We start from the raw sequence: 24,155 nt of genomic DNA, 5'->3' as shown, positions 1-24,155 counted from the left end.
AAATCTAACCTTATACTTAACGCAGTTTATTTACGAGACTTTCGCATTTCCCGACGAGCATAAGAAAGAACGTCCTGAGAACCATGAACGACTTCTCGAAACGGCGATTAACCTCGTTTACTGTTTCCATTTAAGTTTTGCTCGATTTTTCATGTTCGAGGCAACGATGCGCCGCGGTCAGTGCGACACCCTACGTGTCGAAGGCTGACGTCATCTGGAGATTCTGCCCGCGCTTTGGGTAAAAGAGGTTATGTACGTATGTAGAGCGTGTGTGGGCTGGACCGCTGAACTTACTTAACGCGGAATTTTTCCTGTGTGTGCTCCGTATAAGCGAGATCCACGAGGCCGTTCTCTCTCCTTGAACATAAGGCACCTCGGTACTCCTCCGCGAGCAGCGAGCAGCAGAGGGGAGGATGCGCGAGAGCGAGCGAGAGGATATGCGCGGGACTCGCGGGTGAGCGAGAGAGACGGAGCGACCGCCACATAGGCAGCGCGCCGGCCAATGGGAGCGCGCGATGTGGCGGCGAGCGGCGGCGCGCGCATGCGCGGCCTACCGGCCGGCAGGCGGCAGCGCGCTCGGCCGAGGACGCGGGCTCAGTCGTTCGCCGGCACCCGCCACAGCACGTAGACATGGCCGCTCGTCCATCGACGCCCCTGACCCTCGCAACCGCCGCGTGGTGCCTCCTCGGACTCGCCACCCTCGCGGTCAAGGCCGACCAGGGCGCCCTTAAGGTCGAGAACATCTACGTCCCGGAAGTATGCGACGTCAAGTCGAAGAAGGGCGACCAGCTCACCATGCACTACACCGGAACGCTACAGGACGGCACTAAATTCGACTCGAGGTTGGTGAGCTCCCCCGTACTTAATATCGAGAAATAAAAAATACTAACCCGAGAGATAACGATCTTCGAATCTAAAAACGTATCATTCGTTATGGCGGTCGTAAATCCCCATGGTGTGGACGACGTCGAAGTTCCCATGACGAGATCCTCCCGCAAAAGTGCATCTGGCGCTAAACTATATTCAGTTGATTGATTTCGATCTTGTATGTATTTCTTTTTTTTTTTCTCGGTTTTTGGGGATGCAACCGGTAGGGAGTTAACGAATAAAAGGGACGAAAAATGGCCGATAATTCCCGGACTCGGTGGAGGGGCATTTTGTCGGGTTTAATCGGAATCGAAGGCCTGGCGATCGGTAAATCGCGTAACCGGCGATCACCGCGGGGCATTACGCAGAGGTACAGTAATTGTCGGGGGGAGTACACAATATGACCCGAGCCCAAGTTTTCAAGTTTGCCCGGCGCTACGTGCGGTGCACGCGGGGGTTAATCTCTCCCTATCACTCCCGGTTATCTGTGCCGGTATTTGTTCTCACCTGTTTGCCCGACCCCGCACCTGCACTCGTACGACGCCCCCAGAGAGTCGACGAACTTTGATCGCGCGCCGCTGCGTTTGCACCTCCGTCAGCGGATTTTTCATCACGCGCATTCGCAGCTAGATTTATTACTAACGCTAGCGATATTAGCGGCCGCATTAATTACGTATAGATAGCCCTCGCCTGCGAGAGAATCTCCCCTTCATCGGCGGTACCCCGATAACCTGGAGAAAATTGCGTGAAAATTCATTCATAATTTTAGTTGAATTTTCCATTCATTTTCCACCCCAAATCTCCCCTAAAATCCGATTATCGCCTTCGTGCGATCAACTTTCGCACTCGGAATTGACAATTTCATATACGACTTTAAAACGCTGACTAATGTCTTTCTAACATTGCGAGATTTCTCATGCGAATCTATTCACGCGGGAAAAAAAAAAAAAACTCCGTTTGAACTCGATCAACATTCGCACGCGAAATTGTCAGTTTCATACACGACATTGAAACGCTGCCTAATGATGTGGCTGTGCAACAATTCGTAATTTTTTTCGCGCAAATCTATTCGTATGGGAAGAAAAAAATTCCCATGGACTCGAAAATCGAGTCCTTGGTGATTGGTATGAATTTCTTGTTTCTTTTTTTTTTTCCACGCGCTGGAATTAATGTTCCTTTTCGTTTGACGTTTGGCATCGAGTTCTCGGTCCGGTGGATACGGCCGCGATTCGTCGACGTGTCTCGTGTATCCACCTGTTTTCGTACCTCGGCAAAAAGGGGGAGCCGAAAGTCAACGAACTCGAACTCTGGAGGAGCGGTACCGTTAGGCCAGGTATCCGGAGGTAGTGAGGAAAAAGTTCCACGCTGGCACCGTCCCCGAGGAGAGACCAACGTAGACCTCGATCGACCCCCGACCGGATTAATGATAAACGAGGGCAGTAATCCGGTGACGAAACTCCCGCTCGACGGTTCGAAGAGCGCGGGGGGAAACTACGGGCTTTCTCTCCTCTTTCTCTTAAGGAAATTCCGTCTAGGTTCCCGTTACAGGTGCGTTTCGGGGTGCCCGAGGCGGCGACTGGCCACGATTTCGATGAAAGGCTTTCTACCTGGACGGCGCGTCCACCTGGTAGGACGTCTCGGGGTTCCCTCGCGGTAGCGACTCTTCCCAGGGTCGGCCCTGAAAAATTGACTGCCAGGGTCCTAATCGCGTTAACCAACCTCGCCCCCTCGACCTTAGCTCCCTCGGGAGCCGTTAATTCCGACCGCGGTATAAGATCCCGGGGGAAAAGTCGGGGGAAACTTCCCCTCCTGGGTTCTCCACTTCTGGGCCATCTTCGGGGGCGACTCCGATGGATGGACTTCCGGACAGGAATTAGGGCTCGGGTGGGATACTTTGAGGGATCGGATCTATTTTTCAATTTGGGCCCGCGTTCAGGGTAAACGTCGTCTCCGGGAGGGATTTATCCTCCGGGGTCTGGGAGTGGAGTTCCACCGGTTCCCAGCCAGACTGGTCATTCTCCCGCCGCAACTTCCCGGCGACACCGCGAACTCCGGCTCTCCCTTTCCCCTCGGGGGCCGTTTCACTTTGTCCGGGATATGCCGGGTGTCGTGAAAGGGGTAGTTTCCCGGATTAACCCCGGAGTTCGGCTTCGACTACCGCGGAATCACTGCCAAAACCGGCGGCCATTTTCCCGCCCACCTCCCCGCCACGATACGACGATGCGAAATCGTTTCTTGTATCCCTGGGGTTTTTCTTATTTCTTCTCGTCTTTTTCCTCCAATTCTCTTCGTCAGATCGGAATGACCATTGACCGGGAGTCGAATTAATCGCCTCCTGAAATCGGTGAGGCTACTTTTGGAGCTGATACCGCTGGTCTCGATAACGCTATCTACGGTCAGCCTAGATACCGGCTGACGGACCTCTTTCGCCTCCTCTCTTTCTCTCTTTCTCTCCTCAGACTCCGACGTGGCAGACCGGGGCTGAGAATCTCGCCCAGGCCCTCCTTGGCCGGTCCTGGACTCGTAAATTCGCGTTATCCCGGAAATGGAGCCGGGCCTTTTCATAAATTTCCCCGCACCTCGGGGTCGTTACTTCGCTTAATACCGCGATAACGTTATCGACACTCCTGTTTGCGCGAAACGGATGTCGCCGGCCTTGTTTTCCGCCTCCCCGGTCCCCCCTCCTCTGTCTCTGAATCTCGACCCCGAGCCGGATTCCGTACTTCTCGCACCCCATTTTCCCCATTTTCAACCCCTTCCTCGGATCCATCTTCCTCGACCTCGGTATAATCATAATTAATATACTCAGCTTAAAATGACCCGGAGTTTCGGGATTTTGGTTAATATCATCGGTAGTGAAAAATTGTCACGTGACGACTGAGATACCTCGGAAAGAGTTCACAATGAAGTACCTTTTTTTGTGCCTGGAAATTCACTTTGATCCCCAGGGATGATATTGATCTTCGTCCTGGATCAGATCTAAGAAGGAACCCTTCACGGGTCTCGTGCTCGATCCGGCCCGAAACCCTGTATCGGATCGCTTATCTCCCGAGTTGGCCCGGAAGTTCGGGGATTATTGATTAATTCCTGTTATCCGGTCGTATGGAACGCTCTTTGAATTCCCGCCACGTCCCGGAAGACCCTGGTCCCTCGACGGCGCGTTTTCGGTCTCGGTCGCGACGCCGTTTACTCCTTGACACGGGGCTCGTTAATTGAAATCCGAATAGCACCCTCCCCCTCCCCCTCACGGGTATCGCCGGATTACGGGCGAAACCGAGCCTGCGTAATTCGGGGCGGAATCGTTGCGGCAAATGCGCGGCCGATATGTGCAAATCCACCGCGAGAGCGCCGACCCACTTGCGACAATTGCGGAACGTGCGCTCCGCTCGAGGGCCGTACCCGGAACGGGTTCCAATCCCGATAGAGAGAATTTGCCGCGGGGGAAAAAAAAAAGAAGAGAAAAAAAAAACAAGAAAATATGTTAAAATCGCCGATGAATATTGCCGGGGATACCGGTAATAATTAATAACCCGCGGAAAGGCCGCCAGAACGAGGGTTAATAAATCCAGCAGCTGCGAGAGCGGCGCCGCGGGAAATCGCCTCCCTCCCTGGATAATCGGCCGGCGATAATCCGGAGTTTGGCAGCAACAAATTGCTCCATTATTAACGCTAATCCGTCGCGGGTGTCGGGCTACGATGACGAATCGGGAATTTCTGACGAGAAATCCCGAGAAGTTCGTCGTAGGCGAGGCGCTTCTAAATTCGGGGTGAAATGGAAAATTTAATGAGGGAGATTTTTTCCTTCACCACCCTATTGTTCATACACGTGGGGGGGTTGTTTTTTTTCACGACATCTAAGGCATCGCCACGTGGCGAAAGCTTGTCGAGGAGTGGTCTTAAATTCGGAGGAAAATGGAAGATTTAATGAATTCAAGATTTTTTTTTCTCCACCCATAATAATTCCTACATTTTGGAGTATCTAGTGCGGGGGGTGGTTTATCACGGTATCTAATTCCTCGCTTTTTTATCCCCTATCGGGAAATAGTATCGCGGCCGGGTGATCGGCGATTTTCGGTAGGGCGATCGATCACGTCACTCGTCGGGCTATCCCGGTCCCCGGGTCCCGCGGGAAGAAAACGATATGCCGCATTAATTGGCAGATAGGAGGCGCAAACCTCGTTACGAGCCGGCCGCGTTATACGGGCTTAAAGAGCCAATTTGTAGTCCGGCGTGCAGATGCGATATTACGATACGGTTCCATTACAATGGGGGGTGCATCTACCGAGGGAGGGAATATCGCATTAAATGCGGCCCGAGGTAAACGCCGGTCGCGGCCGTGCGGCGACGTTGCGTTTCCGCCACTTCCTCGGGAGGCGGGCCGAAATCGAATTCGGCCGGCACTTTGAGACGGCTACCTAAAAGTCGTTATCACTCCCCGGATGCGCGCAAACTTGTGAAATAATTTCTTCTTTTTTTATTTTTTTATTTTTTTTTTTCCCCCAGAAGGGGATAATTTTCTCTCGTCGAGGATTTTACCGGGACGCGGGGTCAAAGGGTGGTCCCGCCTCCGTTTATTTATCGCAAGCGTCGCTCAGAGGTCGCGTTATTTATCCGTCTCGCGGGCCGCCGTCTCGTTTTAAGCACATCTTTCGCGGATTTCGCGGTTTACTCAGGCAAGATGTCGAGGGGGCCTGAAAGTCGCTCTTGGAGAGCGAGTCGAAAACGGAGGGAAAAGCGCCGCCCTCGGCAGCGTCCCGACGCATCCCCGGGATTCAATGGGAGCATCACCGGGTTTGCCGAAAACGAATAACGCCGCGGCTACGGCGGGGGTTAAAGCGCGTGTAATGCTCGAAACGCTCGAAAACGCGTTTAACATCTCACCCCACCCCCCGCGAAGGGGGGTGCGCCGCTTCGGCATATGATCTATTTATGGAGCCCGCGGTACCCCCTTCTACCCCTACAATGCAACTGGTTTGCATTTACATACCTTCCTTACAACCCCTGAGCACGCTTTCGGTCCGATTCGACCGCACTTGTCGCGGAATGAAGAACCGGGGGCTTCCTCTCGTCAACCCTTGCTTTTCTACCCCTAACCTTCCTCTCTTTCTCCCTCTCGAAATTTCGAGGGAGAACCCTCTAAGCGGCGCCAAATGACCGTCGAGGGTTAGAATATATTCTCGCATTAAACAGTCATTTATTTTCCACCCTTATTTCTCTCTTTAAATCTCGCATTATGTGCTCAAATATCTTTTCGTTGGTTCTTGTCCGAGATAAGTAGAACATTTTTTCCGAAAAGAGAAATTTCACGAGCACCGCGTTATTCCTTAGGGCCTCCATAATCACGTGTTAAAGTCTCCGATAATTCGATGCCACCCAGTTTGGAGATAAGTTTAATAATTATCTTCACTGTTTCTTATGCATATATCACACTTTCATATCACTTTAACGTTATGAAACATATTCCAATGGTGGACTTTGCGCGAAAGTACGTTTTCCTATCCTTCGATGCCTTCCGGAAGCGGTTCTGTATCGCCCCCTTTAAAGGGTTTTCCTCCCCCCGACCCCACCTCGGTACCAAACTTTTCCCCCGGACAAACTTTCCGTCTCTTTTACCCCCTTCCGTCCGTGAAAGTTTTTCAGATCGACGCTAATTTCGGGGATCGACTGTTAATTATAATTTCGGGGCCGCGAGGGAAAAAGGGGGGAAAATTCGAGGACCAGGGCTCCCCGGATTATCAGGTGGGCTCGCTTCTAAGGTACCTGGTTTAATTAAGAAACGAGGCGCCACCGGCGACCTAACCGGATGGTAGTCGAGTAGAAAACACCGCGACGGTGGCTCGTTTCCTTGCTCGGGGGGTACTAGATTTAATTAGTGCCAGCGAGCCAGCCAACCGGCTGCCCCCAGGAGTGGCGGCGGCGGAGGTGGCGCAGTTGCCCCTGGAAAGGCCGGGAGGGGGTGCGCGCCCCCGTAAATGTTTTTCCTCGCGGGAGAACGCGCCCCCCATCCCGTCTGCGCGAGGACTCTTAATGAAAAGCGTATAAAGTGTAAATTAACCGGCCGATGCGGATTCCTGTCCACGGCCCGTTAAACCACGCAATCTGCGCGGCGCGTCCTCCCCTCTTCAGCCCCCCCAATTTCGAACCACCCCGACGAACGACCGAATTTCCTGGTGGCGTTCATCGGGTTGAAGAATTTAAATCCTTTTCAATTCCTTTCTTCTTTTTTTTATTCTGCCCACTCTCCAGTAGTCAATTTAATTAATCGACACCTCGCGATCGCTGCTTCCCCCCCAATTTTTAGCCTTCTCGAGGATGACGACTGATTTTAAGGGTGTCGTTTACGAGGGAGGGGGACGTCTCTTTCGTTCCCTTTCGTTTTTCATTCTTCAACGCCTGAGTAATTGAATAATTCGACAGCTCGTTATCATGAGGCCCTCGAGGCAAAAAAGTCGTTTTCATTCCACGTATCGGGCACCGCGCTAACTCAGCGAATTCCGCGGCGAAATCCGACGCCGAGGAATCCCGCGGAAACGGCGTTGCGAAAGGGTGGCGGCGGCTTTATTCGAGTTCGTGACACCTTGCGAAATTGGCCTCTTCAGGGGCGTACACCTCTTCAGGGGCGTACGCCGCTTCAGGAGCGAGGACGCGTAGGAAAATCGGCACGTCGGATTAGTCCCGTACCGATTCGACGAGTTCGCTGGGCGCTCTTTGATTTCTCTCTTTCTTCTTCCTTTTCTCTCGATTTATCTTTTGTTTTATTTCCCTCCCGAGGTGCCGAAGAGCTCCCGGAAGAGAATCGCAAGGTGACGCGGCTTTCAATTAAGCGGCCATTGTTCGTCATAAACTAAGCGCCGCACCGAGGGCTGAACAAGTCGGCTTCCTTCCGAAAGCCGGGGCCGTGTATATTCGGGGATTTACATATGTATTCCCCCTGTACATACGCGTTTCCGTTGGAGCCTTCGTACGAATTCATCCAACGACGGCAATTTGCACCCCTCGGATGCGCCGCGGCGCCCACCTCGCCTCCACGCGTTGCGCCCTCGACGCCCCTCTTCGTTCCTCGTGGCTGCTTCTTGTTTGGCAACCGGCATTATCCCGCGAGGAGGGCAAATGGATCTCGTTCCGGAGGACGGTAATTTCCCGCGATATCGCCGTCTCTTCGACCTCGGTCTCGAGAACGCTCCGGATGAGGCTTAAGAAGTGCTCGAGAGACCGAGGCCGGCCTTAATCCGACCTGGCCACCCCCAGGAATCCTCACGCAATCGTCTCCCTCCGGACGACAAAACCTTCCCTACTTCCGTTGCCCCCCCCTTTTCCCCCCGATAAAACATTTACCAAGCCGAGTCGCGACACGGAAAGCGAAAAATCCACCCCAGGAAGGTCGACCTTCGACGCCTCCTGGCGAACTCTTCGTTAAAATCGAGTCCTTAAGGCGTCATGAAAGTGCCGTCAAATATATCTCGTTTATGGAACTTTCCTCCTAACTGGGTGCACCGTGTAGTTTCGAACTTCAACGCGAATGCGGATCCCATAAAGTTCCGACACCCTTGAAATTTCCATCTTAAGGAAATTTCCCGACATTTTTCCAAATTCTTTTGTAAACAATGGAACTTCACGAGTGTCAGGACCTACCTCAGGGTTTCCTTATGCATGTGGGAGAATTTGAAGAAACTAGATTCATAGAAATTGTTTTAATTGTCTTTTTCTCAACGACCTCTTAGGCAATTTCTGTTCTATTTCCGCGTTTTGAACATCGCCTTGTTTTTTCTGTTTCTATCTTTTTCATATTTTTCATTGAGGTTTCCGGAGACCTCCGAGGGCTCGGATCGAGTTCTCGATTTTCGGGATTTTTGAAAGGACTTCGATCGAGGTCCTGGAGAGGAGATCCGAATTTCTAGGCGCGTTCCCTCGATCTTTGGATCCTTTGTATATATATTCGCCCCAGGGGGTGGATCGTCTCGTCGCCTCCCACCCCCGTATGCAGAGTAGATCTCGCGCACATCTCGCGTCTCCGAGGGTGTTACTCGGTAAACCGTTCAATCGTTAATGCCTCCTCGGGAGGTACGGAGGAGGCTCGTTAAATTTGTACGCCCCTCCGTTATTCCGGTCGCGATGAAAGTTTGAGCGGCCGCGGCCGTTCCGCGACGCGGGCCGCACTTTTCCGCGCGACGCCTGATCGAAACCTGCGGTTTCCGATCGGCGCCGCAACTCTCGTCCGGCGTTTCCGCCCCGGCGGTCCGCGAGGGTGGTTCGACGAGTAGCAGGGGATTGCGTTATAGAAGGCCGAGGAGGGAGCCGAAGCGTCCCGAGGGAGCGGACTCAGCAGGTCCTGGCTATTTTTCCCTCCCCACATCCCGGGGCAACCCTTCTCCCAAGCCCTTGTGCAATTTGCACCTTTCGAGATGGAGATTCCGGAGAAGGGACCTACTTGCGACCCCTAAGAAATTTCGGGGAATTTTTCGGGATTCTCGGGAATCATCAGGAATTTTTAGGAATTTTCAGGAATCTCGAGGGACCCGAGATTTATTTATTTTTATATTTTTCTTTCGTCCATAGCGTCTCTAACCCTGCCTCTCCCGGGGCACTTTCTCGAGGGGTAGTTGCAAGTCTGCCGAGGTACTTAGGGTCCCCCGAGCACGGGAGATTTAGGACCTGCGAAATTTTCCTGCAGGTGCATGTCTTATTCAGCGATTTAATGGCCCGACCTAGGGATATGTGTTCCGCCGGAGTGTGTGAGGGTAGGGGGGGAATTCCCCCACGCGGCTTTGTCGAGGGTGGGCGTCGATTTTCCGAAATTCAGGCGGGGGAAAAATCCGATTTTCCCCGGAGCCCTCGCGAAAACGGCGGGGCGGCTCTCTCGACCCGGTACGTCGATGTTTCGCAGGCGTTCCGCAGGCGTTACGCTTTCCCGGTGTGCCGACACTCGGAGGCGGGTCTGGTGACTCTCCCGAACGCGGCGGAAATAATTAACGAGCCTTGTAGCGGGTCGAGGTCGCCTTTTCCGGGGCGCGTTTCCGCCGCCCCGTCGCGCGTGCGCGCCACCCCCCCGGTGAAATTTAAGCCCAGCGCGACCACCTCAAATATTTACCCTCGAGCTACCACTTCAAATATTTACCCCCCGGCCGATGGACCGAAACGTCCCCCGGTGCGAGGAACACCCCCGGAATTTTCCACTTTTTCCGCGGAAGCACACCTGACGCGCGCCGCGGGAGACTGCGGCCAGTCTTCGATTTCCACCCCCTCAGGGAACTTTTCACCCCCGCGGTCTCCATGGATTTCATTGAGTCATTTTTAGAAACATCTCCCCACCTTGCCCACACCCTCTCCTCATGCCTAGAATTTTTCTCCTCCACCCCACGTATCTCAGCTCGCGATGACGAGGGACTTCCTTCCGCGACACCTGACCGCGATTTCTCCGGGAGCTGCGGAAGGAAAGTCTACTCGTCCTCCATATAGCTCTCGCCGCGTCCGGCAGTTCCCGCGGAAGATCCTCAGGTGAAATCCATCGAGCCGTTTTCTGAGACCGTCCCTTTTTTCTTTTTTTTTCTTTTTTTTTCTTTTCCCTTGCGTTCCTCACGTGACGCAAGCCCGCGACGCGCGCACGCATCGTCACCGTGCGCGGCGTCCGCGTTGCACGCGACGACGCGGCATGTCCGCATTCCGGTCGAACTTTCACATTCACCTCTATCGGCATTTAACCGGTCCCTTTGTGTCGGCGATTTCTTCTTTGAGCGGCACTTTCGGCCTCTCGGATGCGCCGCTATGTCTGCCTTGAATCTCAATTCGGCGCACCCAAAGAGAAATCTTCCTCGAAGAGAAACCCGGACGTCCCGTGAAATTTCCGCATGCGTTTCCCCTCTGGCCATTTTTATTTCATCTAGGCAGGTGTAAAAGCGCATCGCCCGATGGAGTCTTGGAGGTCCATACCCCCCCAGAAGGGGTGGAAAGAGGGGGTTCGTTTCCCGGTGGCGATTACGAAGAGGGCGAAGGCGAGAAGGGGTGAATCCGCGGTCAATCCGGGGGGTGATTACCGGTTTTAGCCTCCGAGGGGTGGAAACCCTTATTATCGCCATCCGGAGGATCTTCCCGGAAAATCAAACGCCCATCCGAGCCGGATCTCGTTCTTCCCCTGCGCCCACCCCTAACGAAGAACGCCCCTTAACGAGACCGCTCGAAATCGAGGGCGAGAGTGGAAACGGGAAAATCGGCAATGCATCATAATGCCTCTTAAGGGGGGGTGAGAACTCCTCGTCGAGGGGGTAATCGACACACCCGATGGAAGCCACCACCCCTTCCGACGGGTTCGATAAGCCAGAGAGTCTTAGCCTCCCTCCGGAATAAAGGAGGAATTTCCTTGGAATTTTTTCTCTTCCTCGTTTCCGTCCCCCCTTCATTTTTTAATCCGATTAGGGTGAACGGGGGGTCGTATCGCTACGGAGAGGGGGGCACCATCGTCGTTAATAAAGGTTTCATCGCGAGTTTACATCGAAGGAGCTCCATTAATTAGGGCGACGCCTCGGAGCGCGGGGGTTGGCTGGTCGTGGGGTCGTAAAATCGCGAGGAAGGAGCCGCGGCGGAATCCGCAGGCGTTTACGGCCGCGGCCAGAACCCGCAGGGCGTTTACGGCTGCGGAATCCGCCGATATCGCGGACAGGCGGAATCGAGGCGGTCGATGTTGATCAAGGGGGCGTAAAACCCCCTGTATAAACCCCGGTGCGTCTTCGATCCCCTTAATCCGTTCGGCGGAAACGGGAAGGCTTCCGGAAAGAAGGAAATAGAAAAGGAAAATGGTAAATGTACAGGGAATAATAAAAGAGTATCGCAGGCGGCTGGCGGAGAGGAGGAATTATCGGAGGGAATTATCGGAGTCGGAGTTCCTGGTGCGGGGGTGGCGGGTGGAGGGGCCGGAAGTCCGGAAGCGAGCAAAGAACCGGGCAGAGGGCCCAATCCTTTTATGAACGCCCCGGCGAGTTTGGATTGTTAGCCCAAGGCGCCGCTACCGACCGCTGATGGAGCGAAATTGGAAGGAAACGCGATTCCTCGGGACGGAAGTTGCCTGCAGTGCCGGCCGAGCCGCGCGCGCTCTTCTTTACCGGCGCCAGCCGATCTCCAGCTACAGCGGAGATGAGCCCACCCACTCCGGAAGGGGGACTTAACGCCGTATACACGGTCGCCTATCTGCTTGTCTTGCGAATTACGTCGCAAAGTGCAAGACACGTGTCCCGAGTGCATCCCTTAGGGATGCACCGGGTCAGGGGTCGCCTTCCCGATGATATGTCAAAGGGCGCACGCATATATCACCTCGGTAGGGGATAATGCATGGATGTTGCAAGGGGAGATCTGTCATTTGGGAAAATATTAAGTCCGTGATAGATCACCCCCGAGTCGGCCGATAAGCATTTTCCCTACCCCCTTCGCTCGATCTCTGCCCTGCCGTGTTTTGCCACCTCCCTCCCTCTCTCTCTCTGCACTTTCTCGCCCCACCTCTTTTCCCCAGTTCTCGTTGCACTTTTAAAGCGGGCCGGTGCACCCCCCGGCGGCCCCAGGAAATAAGGGAGACTCGAAGGAAACCGGGGAATATAAATAAACCCCCTCGAACCGGCTTGTCTCTCCTAGGGGTTTGCACCACCCTTTCGCAAGGGCCACTTCCTCCTCGTCGATTTCAACCCCGAGGTGCATTTCGTATGTTTATGGAGAGAGAGAAAAAAAAAAAGAACGAAATGCATCCCTTGAAATCTGTTTACATTCACGTAGGTAGAACGTATGTTTACGTGACTGCACGTGGCTATGAAAGGGCCGCATAATTAAAAATATCGATTTATCCACGAATCAATCGTCCCACCCCCCCGGGGGTGCATCGGCGAGTGCACTTTCGCGTGTATGCAACGCGAGGTGAGACTTTCCCACGTTGCGGAGTCGTCGGCCCAAACGCCGCGACGCCCTGTACAAATGCTCTCGTATTTAATTACACGTCGGGTTAATTACGGAATTACGCCGGCCAATAGGCGGGGAAGAGAGCGCGCTCGCTCCGCCGCGTCCCGGCCGCGAGAGACGCACCCTCGAGATTGCCCTTTTCCGCAGGCGGTTCGATACCCGATTTCGACGTAAATAAATCGGATGGCATGAAAGAAATACATATACGGGAGAAAGTGCGACCGTCCCGGATAACCCGTATATGCTAATTACCGACATTTGCGCGGCATCGACGAAAGAGTCGTCTTCTATCTTATATGGGCGGACGAGAGCGTGCACCCGGAAATGCACTTTCCCATATACGTCCTCGTATGCCGCGTTGCGTAATGCGAATAATCCGCATTACGAGTGGGCTCGGTGCCGCAAGAAATATATTTGCGAAGAGAATTGATAACGCGATCGCGGATTTATCGCCTTTCCCTCTGCTGGGCATCGGGTGACGATAAATACGAGTGGTTGTTTGATCAATTTGAAATCCCTCCGCGGTGCATCCGAGTGCAGCGCGGAATCGCATTGACCGTTCGACTTGGCTGAATTTTTTTTTTTTTCCGATCATGCCTAAAATTGGCTGTATACGCATGTATGTGCACTGAAGGAAAAAAAAATAATTCACGGGGAGGTTACTCTAGCCGAACCCTACGGGGGGGTCCCCCTTTGCGGGGGGTTAATATCGCGACATATCGGCAGCACGCGCCCGCTAATATCCCCCGAGCCATATTAATTTGTCGCGTTATTTTGCATCGAAGGATTTATCGGCTCGTTAGCGCCGGAAGTCCTGGCGGAGGGGGCCTTTATGTCGGCATCCTGGACGGACCAAATTTAACACCCCCAGCCCCTGGGGGGTGCGGATCGACGCGTGCGAGCAGGATGGTCCCGGCTTATTGTAAAAGTAAATCTCCCGTACCTTGACGCGGCACTTTGCTTGAAAAGTTACCCCCTCGGAGGGGTAGGGGTATGAGGGGGCGTTAAGGTCTCAAGTTTAGGGGGTGGACTTGAGAAGTTCCCTCTCGAATCGGGGAAAATCGAGGACAATCGGGGCTACCTCGACCGCTGCTTCTCACCCCGTAACGCGACGCCCACCCCCGGGTAGGTGCTTACGAGCATCGTTAATTAAGGCGAAGGTAACGAGGGATATTAAAATTTCACCCGCCCCGGGGGCACCGCAACGCCATGTCCAGCAGGGGGCAGGGGGTAAGACACGGGTCTAGCCTCCCTGAGAGGGGAGGAACGACCCCGGCGATCGCCCGATACACCTTGCAATTCCCTTTTCCCTCGCGAGGAAACCCCATAACAGGCTGTCACACCCCCCGAGTAGGGAACAACCCTCTTAACTCGTCTACAAAACATCTTGAATTAAAAAGGTGGAGGGAGAGGGGCGGGCTTTATGACATCAACACTACGATTTTTCTCCACACTTTGGAAACCACCCCCTGGGTGAACTTAAACGGGCGATCTTGACGACCCTTCCCGGAGTGTCTCTTGGTCGCGCATCGGAGGAGAACGGGACAGGGGAATCGAATTTCCATCCGCCGACTGCCCGGATTAGCCTATCCGCAGTCGAGGGAGGGGCGGACGGGGGAGGGATGAAAATAATCGACGTCGTTAACGAAACCCGAGAATACGTCCGGGCGAATTCTATTTCGCGTTCAAACATTATCCCGCCGGATGGGGTGGCTAAATCCGTGATCGCCTCGAAGAGAGCCGAGGCATCGATCGAACAGGTGAGGCCCCCCCGCGGTTCCCACCCCCCGCGAGGTACCCGTCAGGGGTGTCGGCGACATTGATATCCCGAGAGAGGGACGCTCAGTGATAAGCCGGGAGAGAATCGTTTAGGGGAGCGCGTCTCCTCGAATTAGAAACGTTAATTCGTTAATAAGGGGTCTTAATGAAGGACCCCTCGCGGGCTCTGGGTCACGCGGAAAGGAGGGCGGAAGGGTTGCGGCGTCTTTGAAATTCCCGGCAGGGGAGGTCGCGGGGGGGCAGTTAAATGGAAACGAGGACGAAAGCCCCGGCGAGTTTTAATTCCCTTTGACCCGGACCCGGTGGCTGGCTACGGGAGGGCGCATCAGGGCATGCGGAGGGATGCGCCGGGATGCAGCGGCCTCCTCGGGGGTGATTCCTTTTAACGAGGCCGCTTAGCCGGGAGGATCCCGTCGAAGGGAGGACTCCTCGAAGAGGGCTTACCTGCCGGGGGCGTATCGCACTTAGCAATGGTACTTTCCAACCCTTTGTAATATTCACCCCCCGCACCTCCGCCTCGCAATTTCTACGCTAATCCCGACATGAGTCGCCGCTCTCTCGTCGCTGAAGAAATAATACCCGGCCCCGAGATATCCGTCCTACCCCTCGTACATGTATAATCTCCCCCTAGGCCCCAACCCCCCCTTCCTGAACTTTCCGAAATATTTACGATGGCTACCAGAGATGAGGCCGTCTTATCCGTGGAATTCCGGAAATTGGAGTGCACTCGAGGATTAGGAATCGACGGGGGGGGGTGCCACTCAAAAAGGGGGGCGATTCGCCTACCACCCCTCGATGGGTCGACCTCACCCCATTGAGATCACCCTGAACGTTATTCCGACATGGAGCCTCATCCCGGAGGAGGTGAGATTCCTCGATTCGAGGCGTCTCTTCGCGGGGGTGCGAAAGTCGATTCGCGACCCAGGGGGTGGCGGGGGGTGGCGGGGGAGGCAGATACGGAGCAGAGCCGGATATATTCCGAGGCGAGGAGCCCGCGGAATTGCAAATGTTTCGCCCAAGACACGGGGTCGAGTCGCCGGACCACTCTTCACCGAGATATGGAAATTTCATATATATTCCTAGCGCGCGCTATTGCGACGTCGCCTAGACCGGCGACGCGGCCTCTTTTTACGGACGATGCAATTTTCCCTGCACTTATTGCACATCCCTCTGGCCCCTCCCTCGCCCCTTCCCCTTACGACTCGCCGAGGCCTAGACGAGGCTGCGAGCCTCTTTGGGCGCGACTAAGGTTGCCGACTTTTTATGCGTATGTCTATGTATGACTATGTACGTATGCAAGTGTATATGCACTCGTATATAGGGCGCGTTCGGCTACCTATGAACCCCTAGACGTCGTAAGGGAGACGCGTCGCGACGTAAAACGGAAACGCCATTCTTCGGAGCCTGGGGTAATGTAATTGGGTTGAGGAAGGAGAGGGTAGATCGACCCGGGGGCGGATTTACGAACTTACGAACTTATGCCCCCCCCCCTTCTGGGTAATAACTATCCTATGGGGTTGTGTACGCGTAGGAAGCGCGACGAGCCAGGAGTCGCGTTTTCGAAAATTGTCAATCTCTATATCCGCACCCTTCTTTCTTTTTTTTTTTCTTCCATCGAGTCGGACGTTAAGGAAGAGAGGGGGACGTTTTCTTAGGGGTAGGAGATATAGCTGACGATTCTTTACGGGGTCCGAGGTACTCGAGGGGGGCTAGCTTAAGCTCTATCGAATTCGATGGCCAGTTTGTCACATACCGGCGATATGTCGGAGGGTTTCCTGGGAGGGGGATGATTTTTCGAAATCTCGACCCTCGCCCCCGTCGCCGACGTCGTAAAGGCGCGCGGCCACGAGTTAAGATTCTATAGAGCGCCACCCCCCCCCCCCCCGGGTGGGGGGGTCGCCGACGTTTCCAGTGATTTACGGAGGGTGTGGATCATTTTCATTTTCTACTCGAGACTGTCCCCCGTGAGGGACGACCCCGGCAATAAATAACCCCCCGTAGGTATTTCCTCCCGGGTTTCGCTTTTTCCCGATTTTCCTGGCACTCCCTTTAGCGGATTCGCCACCCTCGGCGGATTCCATAACGGGGGTATGTGTTTCTTACGTGTCAGAGCTCCCCTTTAAAGTTCGCGATCAGGTCGTAGGGGGTGGGGGGAGGGTTGTTTTCATCCGGCCATATTGTTGGGAACGAGGAGCTCGGAAAACCGCGAGTACTCCGAAGGACATTGCCCGATAATTTGGCTAATGGACATTTTACGGGGGGGCGGTAAAAAGAGGTGCGGATTATGGTCATGGGGCCGTTAGGTTTTACCGTTTCCGCAGGCTCTGCCGCGGGGCCGGCCGATTTTCCGCGGCCCCCTTGAAACTGAGCCGGATATAAATCCAGGACCCGACTTTTCGGGGGAGAGGTTGCACAGTCGACCAGGGGGAAGTTCCTTTGTCCGGTAAAATGGCCGGCGTTAAAATGGCCCGGTTCGTCAGGGCGTACGGGAATATGGCTTCAACGACGGCGGCGTTAAAGTCTCCGCACCCTCTCTCTCCCTCTCATCTCGCGGCCTTCTATAAATCTGATCTCGCGGATCTAATGTACGGAAGTTTGACGGGGGGTTGGGGAGAAAAAGAAGATTCGCTCATTATCTCGGAGCCGAAGTTGGGGGGGCGAAAAATGCTATCGGCAGACCGAGGGCCGTGAATTATGGAGGCCATTTCCCGCCTCGCGGAAACCGTGCGGCCCAAGGGGTACGTAATTCCCGCGGCGCCGAACGCCGCCCGAACTTGGCGAGTGTTCCCTCCATTATCGATGGCGCTGCGTCCCAAGAATTAATTCGGCACCTCGGCGTCCCTAGGGGTGCGACGTCCAAGGGATTAGAATTTCATCGGGGGCCCCGTTTCGGCCGATGCTCTTTCGATTAGCGCGTCCAAACCGCGAGATTCCCCCGGGAACAATACTCTCCTCCAGTCCGACTCCGGAAGCACTCATTTATTCACTCGGTTATTTACGAGCCCTGCCGTCAGACGGCGCGCCATGCGTCTTCTCGGCCGCAAATTTGACAAATCAACGGGCCCAATCAACGGACCGACGTCCTCATCGCTCCCGAAAGTTGGAGCAAAGGGATAACAAAAAAATATAGCGAGGAGCGAAGGTGCACGTCTCATGGCGGATCAACGCGGATAACGCATGCCCCGCCCGGGAAATTACGGTATTCCGTGGAAAATCTCACCCCCCCACCCGGGAGAGTAGTCCGGAAGGGGGTGAAAACTCTCCACCGTGCATCCCAGGTTAATCCCACCCGGCGAGAGGGGTGTCCTTATGCCCGGGATTCTTCATTTCCAGGGCGGAAAATTGGTCGCTCGTGTGCGTAAATTAAATCGGCGCAATTGGGGTACTCGGCCCTCGAGTACCTCCCCGGGCTATAAATCGGCAAGGGTCGGGAGGGTAAGTACAAGAATTAGGAATTACTCTTAACGAGGCTGCTCGGTCGGGCCCGAGAGGGCATAATCGGGCTCCTCGGGTACTCGGTGCATCGGGGTGCACTCCGGGGGGACGCGAGTGCAGGGGCGAACTCCGGAGGCCGGGCCACGCGGATAAGGACGGGGCCTATAAATTAATTAGCCTAAGTCTCTAAGACCTAAAAGCCGCCGGCGGCGCCCTATGTATGTAGATCTGAATTAACCCACCTACCGGAGGCGCCGGAAGTTTACGACGACGACTCCGCGAGAGCGACCGGCACTTCCCTGTCGGGGCGTAAAGACGTCGCCTCCTGTCGGCAGAAAAAAAAAGGAAAGATAAAAAATCGAAAGGAAGGAGGACCTCGAGGATATCCGTGCACTTGGCGCGAGACTCTACCTCCCTGGACTCCTTGACGAAGAACTTTGAAACGCTGACCAATGACGCGACTCCATAAAAATGCGAAATTCTTCACGCGAATCTATTCCCATGAGAAAAAGTAAAATCGGTATAAATTCGAGAATTGAACGGCAGGTCGAATGCCGTCGTCCGCGTCGATCCCCGGAAATCGAGGAGCCCCGATGAACCGAGACCGATATTGGGAAGGCGAGGGAATTACTTTCGACGATGCACTTGGCGCGGGACTCGGCCCGATAGCGGAAAGCCCGCCAATTCTCCGGACACGCCTCGACCGACCGGCGATTTCCCGTCGTTTTTCTCCCTTTCGGGGGCTACCCCACCCAATAGAATCGGACAGAAATGAAATATTTCTTGGCGAATTGAACCTGTGACCGGGTCAGTTACAGGAAGGCACACCTGACGCCTGGATTCGATACCGCGTGCGGAGGTCCCACCCCACGTGTCGCCCCGCAGAAAGCGCCGGCAGAGAAATTGGAAAATATCGGAAATATCGAAAACGAAGGTGCGCCCCCCCGAATTGGCTCCAAGGGCCTCTAGATGGACTTAATGGACTCCACCCTGGCGCATCCTGGTGCCCCTCTCCTCGCTCCTGCAGGACCCAGGACCGATCCGCGAGTTCCTCGAGCGGCCTCGATTTTTATGCCGACCCCCCTTTGACATTTCTTCCCCCCGTTGGGAATGTCACCGGCGGCGTAACGTTTAATGATCTCGAGGAGTCCGTGTCCTCGCAGCCTCCAGATACGCCTTATGGTTATTCAAGCTGCAGTCCCGCGGGGCGATAAAAACGTGATGTATCAGCGCAGCAGGTGCAACTGCGAAGGTATCCAGGAATACGACGTGTAACGCTCGGCCTGAATATTAATACGGCCCGAGCCGCGAATTCTCGCTGAAGCTCGGCAATAAATATCCGGTATGGATTTTTCTTTTTTTTTTTCTCCCTCGTGTTTTATATATCTGTATATATTTTCGTTCGGTGAGGGCAGTTAATTATTCGGCCCGTGGAGTGGGTCGGCGAGTCACGGGACGGGAGGGCGCAATAATTTCCGGGGGACTTTTAATTGAGAAAAAAATGGCTCGATCCCCTTGGTCGATTTTTCTATCACCCTCCTCCCCCCCCCCCCGTGTTTTGGGAGGGCCCCGAATTTTCCCCGGGAAAATTGGAGGGGGAGGGTCCTTTATGAAAAGGCAGAAGTTGCTTGCGAACCCTTTCCCGGAGTTCTCTATGAATACCTACGCGGTACACACGAGACGGTTCGCTCTTCCGATACGAGCCTCCTCTAGGAATAAATTTAAATAACGCCCGTTCTTTGATATGTTAATACTCCGTCCCCTGTATATAGGTGGCCGCGTATATCCAGGTGGCCCAGAGGCACGAAATTCTTTGATAAGTATTTCCCCCTTTTCACTTCTGCCGGTCCGTATCGCTATCTTTATGGCTGCGCACACGTTTAGATATCAGCTTCACGGTCTACCTCCGTCGGCGCATAAATCATCGCTATTGGTCGCGATCTCTCCCCCCTTCTGCCCCGTGGGTTTCGTTGCATCCCGCGATAAATAACGAACGATTCCCCTCTTACGTAAATTAAATTAATCCCGCTGATCTGAAAATCAAGACCGCTCCGAGATGAAATCCACGAGCGAGGAGAGCCAACGCCAAAGGGTGGAGGTCTCGTCCACCGGATCGGCCGAGTTCCACTTTTTGCCTCTTCCCAATTTCCCAACAGTGATTTTCCTTTCCCCTCGAGTTCTCATCTGGGAACTTTTAGTCAGATCCCTCGGAGCCTATTTTCGTGAACGGCGGTAAATCCAGCGACGCGGAAATAGAACCCCTTTCTGTTATCTCTGCGCTGTACAAGGATGGTCCTCGTGACTCGGATAAATGATAACGATTATCCCGAGGATAACGCATCTACGCGTTTTTCTCCACTCACCTGTCTGGATCGACGGGTGTATCGGGTGCACACCACAGGTGGGGGACCTCCGGCGCGGTTTCGATTCCGCGTAATTCGCGGAATTTCGCGTAATTTCGCGGAATTCCCCGGTACTCGCGGATTCGCGGGACCACTCGGCCAATCCGTGGTCTTCCTCCTCGGCGACAGTTGCCAACTGAGTTGAAAAATTGCTGCCAACCACGAGCCTCGTCGGAGCCTACGTAGCTCTGCCACGTCGCGGTCCTCTGCTGACACACGTGTGTGTGTGTGTGTGTACGTGCTCGGAACGGGCCGATAACGTTGCACAATCGGCCCGATATATGGATGGGAGAATAATTGGCGGTCTCGACATTAACATCCGAGATACCCATGCCCAGACTCTTCGATTTGCGCCATTCCCCTCGGCCATTATCTCCCCGATTATGATAACTGCCCCTTGTCTAGGTACCCGATTAAGAATCGATTAAAAATCGACCCCGGTCGAAATTAATCGAGGCAAGGTCACGATCACCGGAGGGGATTTTATCCGAATCTTATCAGCTTTCCCCTATTTTCGGGGGCCTTATCACCATCGTTAATTGCCCCGCATTTAATCGGCTCTTATTTAAAAATGGTAATTTCGTGTGAACTCGTAATTTTTATATACACTTAAAAATCTGTCGCTGGTCGAATCTGTTCTTTCGTGGGGAAGGACTAGAGTTCGATGGAGTCCGGAGTCTACCCAGGCCTCCTGGACGGGAAGTTCGTCGGCAGTTCCCGCTGGCTGAGGATCCTGCCGAGTCGGCCGAGGGGACCAATTCCCTCTGCAAACTCTACGGGAACGAGGCGCGCATGACGGATGTCGAGCTATTTACCTAGGTTCCCACCTGCCTGGTCTCGATCTTGCCTCGATCTCTCCTCGATCTCGCCTCGATCTCGATCGCATTACCCGCTACTAGGGATGCGTTTCCATTCCCGTGCGGAGTTAAGGCCGATTTCCATATCAAGCCTCGCGCGGCTCGAATGGTCCCTCAGGGTCCCTTTTACGATCTCATCGACGCTCCCCCAGGGGATAAATAGGAATATTTACGAGAGTAAAATATAAGGAAAAAAAAAAAAAAGAGTGAAGAAATCCTCCCTTTAACTCCTGGTATTTTTAACCCCATGCTTTTCGGTTTCAGCCTGGACAGGGACCAGCCCTTCACCTTCCAGCTTGGTGTAGGTCAGGTCATCAAGGGGTGGGACCAGGGCCTGCTGGACATGTGCGTGGGCGAGAAGAGGAAGCTGACCATCCCACCTGAGCTGGGATACGGAACCCGCGGCGCTGGAAATGTCATCCCAGGAGGTGCGACCCTAACCCCCCCTCAATTTCCCGCAATTTAATTCTCGCGAAACAGGGCGCGCAAGGACACTTCTCCCAGGAGAAGAGGTCGGCATAAATACGCGGCACGATTTAAGGGGGGATATTTCGCCGACCCCGGAAACCTATCCCCCCGACTGCGGGATCCGCGAGGACGGAATCGACCCGCGAGCGGTTCCGCGGGAGTTCCCAGGACCCTCCCCAAATCGTCGCGCCCCTAAGTGTTATGGACATCGACCCTCCCTCTTTCATATCCTCCCAGGCACGTGACGTGCAAGGAGATCGCGAAATATCGTCCCTCCTTCCTTCCAATCCCGAACTGGGAAACGATTTACCGGAGGGGGCGGAATTTAAATGAAAGGGTGATAAAAAGGAGAAAAGTTGAAATTGAAACCGGACGTCTCTCGAGCTCGATTACCGCGTGGGGAAGGGGTTCCCCGGAAACCGAGGTCCGGGTCCACTCGGGAATGGCCGGTAAATCGGGAATCGAAAAGGGACGAATCGGCGACTAGCTTGAGCCGAGTCCTCCCGATCCCGCGGGACCTCCTCCCGTAATTACCCGGGGGACGGCTCGCGGGGTCCGGCCGAATCGTTAGCGACCAAATTCCGGCGGGGGCGGAGGGGGGATAGGAAAAAAAAAATGTAATTGGACGGAATTCCAATAAAGCGTCGAGCATTAAATTGGACGGTGTTATCGGGTCTCCCCGGTACTCGGGACGCGGCCGAACGTGTCCGGTTTGGCCGCCTCGTCCTTCCGCGATTCGCGCCCCCTCGTTGGCGGCCTCGAGCGATCGTTTCGCCGGTTTCAATTCGACGGGTAATTATTAAGTGGCATATTTCACCCGGGTTTCGACCTCGGCAATCGATGCCCGACGAGCGAATCGAAGGGGGGACCGGCCGAGAGGGTGCCACGGGGTCGTCGGAATGTTTTCTATCTCTTATCACCGCAACTGCGTGGCGAATACTCGATTTTTCCTTTTCCCCTTCCAGGCGCCACGTTGCACTTCGACGTGGAGCTTATCAACATTAGCGACTCGCCGCCCACCGCCAACGTCTTCAAGGAGATCGACGGTGACAAGGACAATCAGCTGTCCCGCGAGGAGGTGAGAGCAATGGCAAGATCCTTTTTCAGTTTCTTATTCGGGATCGCGACCGGTGGAGGGCCGATCTTCATATGAAACGAGGACGTATCGACGCAAGGAAAATTGCTAAATCTAGCTTAAACAATTTTTATATACATGGTACTCGGTTCCTAAGTGCACTATGGATATATAAATCTAGGATTTAACGTGCTGGTTTGAGGAGAAGATTTTTTTGACGGGCTAGATAGATGCATCTCTCTGGGTGCGCGACGGTAGGGTAGGAGTTAATCTCGTTGTCTCTCGTTAAAATTTCAGGTGAGCGATTACCTGAGGAAGCAGATCATGGAGGCCGAGCAAAGCGGCGAGAGCGACGAGGTGAAGAAGATGATAGCCGACCACGACAAGCTGGTCGAGGAGATCTTCCAGCACGAGGACAAGGACAGGAACGGATTCATCTCCTACGACGAGTTCAGCGGGCCGAAGCACGACGAGCTTTGAAGTCGCCGCCGGTGATCCCCGGAAGCCTCGTCGGCCCACCGGACGTCCGGAAGACACCCCGAAGACGTGCACCCTTTCGACGAAACGACATCCGCGACCGAAAGGAAGACCCGCGTCAGTCCAGGGACTCGTGGGTCGTCGCAAGCTCGAGGGGACTCGTGAGTCGGGTCCTTTGAAGCGTCCTGAGGGGTCCTCGGCCGGGAGGAGGTCCTTCCTCCCCCGGTGGAGGTCCTCGAGGTCCGCGAGACCGCGCCCGGGGAAATTCGGCGGGGACTCCACCGTCATGGAGAGCGACGAATTGATTTTCCCTTCCCCCCCATCCGGACGATCCTTGAGGTCCTTAAGATCCCCGAGATCCTTCGGATCCACGGGGGGGAAGATCAATCCCACCCCTCCGCAATCCCTCCGGGTGCGGTCAAGCACGCGCCCATGCACACCCTCGTTACCCCCAGGAACATTCCACGACTGTACATTGCTCGAGTCACGTAAAAAGGTGCAACCCTTAGTGTAAATACCGCCCAAGGGGTGGAAGACGAGCCGGGGCCTTGTCTATTTATTACGAAGGTCCTCTCGACCCTCGGACCTCTCGTCTCCCTCCCCGGGGTCGGGACCCTCCCCCGTGTCTTTTTAAACCCCTTCCCGACGACCCTCGACCTCGACACCTCCCCCGATCGCCCTCGTCTCGGAAGCGGAAACACCGAGCGCTATCATTACTGTAACTAATGCGTTTTTATTACTACATATATTGTACGCTGTTAAAGTTGGACGAAGGTTAACAATAAATCGTGCGCAACGCGCACAGTTTGTTATACACGAAGGGGATGGTTGACGTTGCCTCGAGGCCAAGGCCGAAGAGGG

At 54.4% G+C, this 24,155-nt stretch overlaps 1 protein-coding gene across 2 annotated transcripts; it reads left to right on the top strand.

Moving 5' to 3' along the window:
* The first annotated feature begins 611 nt into the window (after positions 1 to 611).
* LOC105700529 (FK506-binding protein 2) lies at positions 612 to 24,110 on the top strand. Of its 2 annotated transcripts, none has more exons than XM_012426434.2 (4): positions 612 to 842; positions 21,539 to 21,702; positions 22,708 to 22,820; positions 23,115 to 24,110. In XM_012426434.2, exons 1-4 carry the CDS (start codon positions 631 to 633, stop codon positions 23,295 to 23,297), a joined length of 672 nt encoding a protein of 223 aa, XP_012281857.1. In that variant the 5' UTR covers positions 612 to 630; the 3' UTR covers positions 23,298 to 24,110. The 2 variants fall into 2 exon arrangements, with proteins under 2 accessions (XP_012281857.1, XP_012281855.1); XM_012426432.2 differs by having other exon boundaries at positions 22,708 to 22,832.
* Positions 24,111 to 24,155: the final 45 nt, after the last annotated feature.

Source organism: Orussus abietinus, unplaced genomic scaffold, assembly GCF_000612105.2.
Source record: "Orussus abietinus isolate OABI.00-Male unplaced genomic scaffold, Oabi_2.0 scaffold2, whole genome shotgun sequence".
In the NCBI taxonomy this organism is placed as follows: Eukaryota; Metazoa; Arthropoda; class Insecta; order Hymenoptera; family Orussidae; genus Orussus; species Orussus abietinus.
This window is presented reverse-complemented; position numbering and strand designations above follow the sequence as displayed.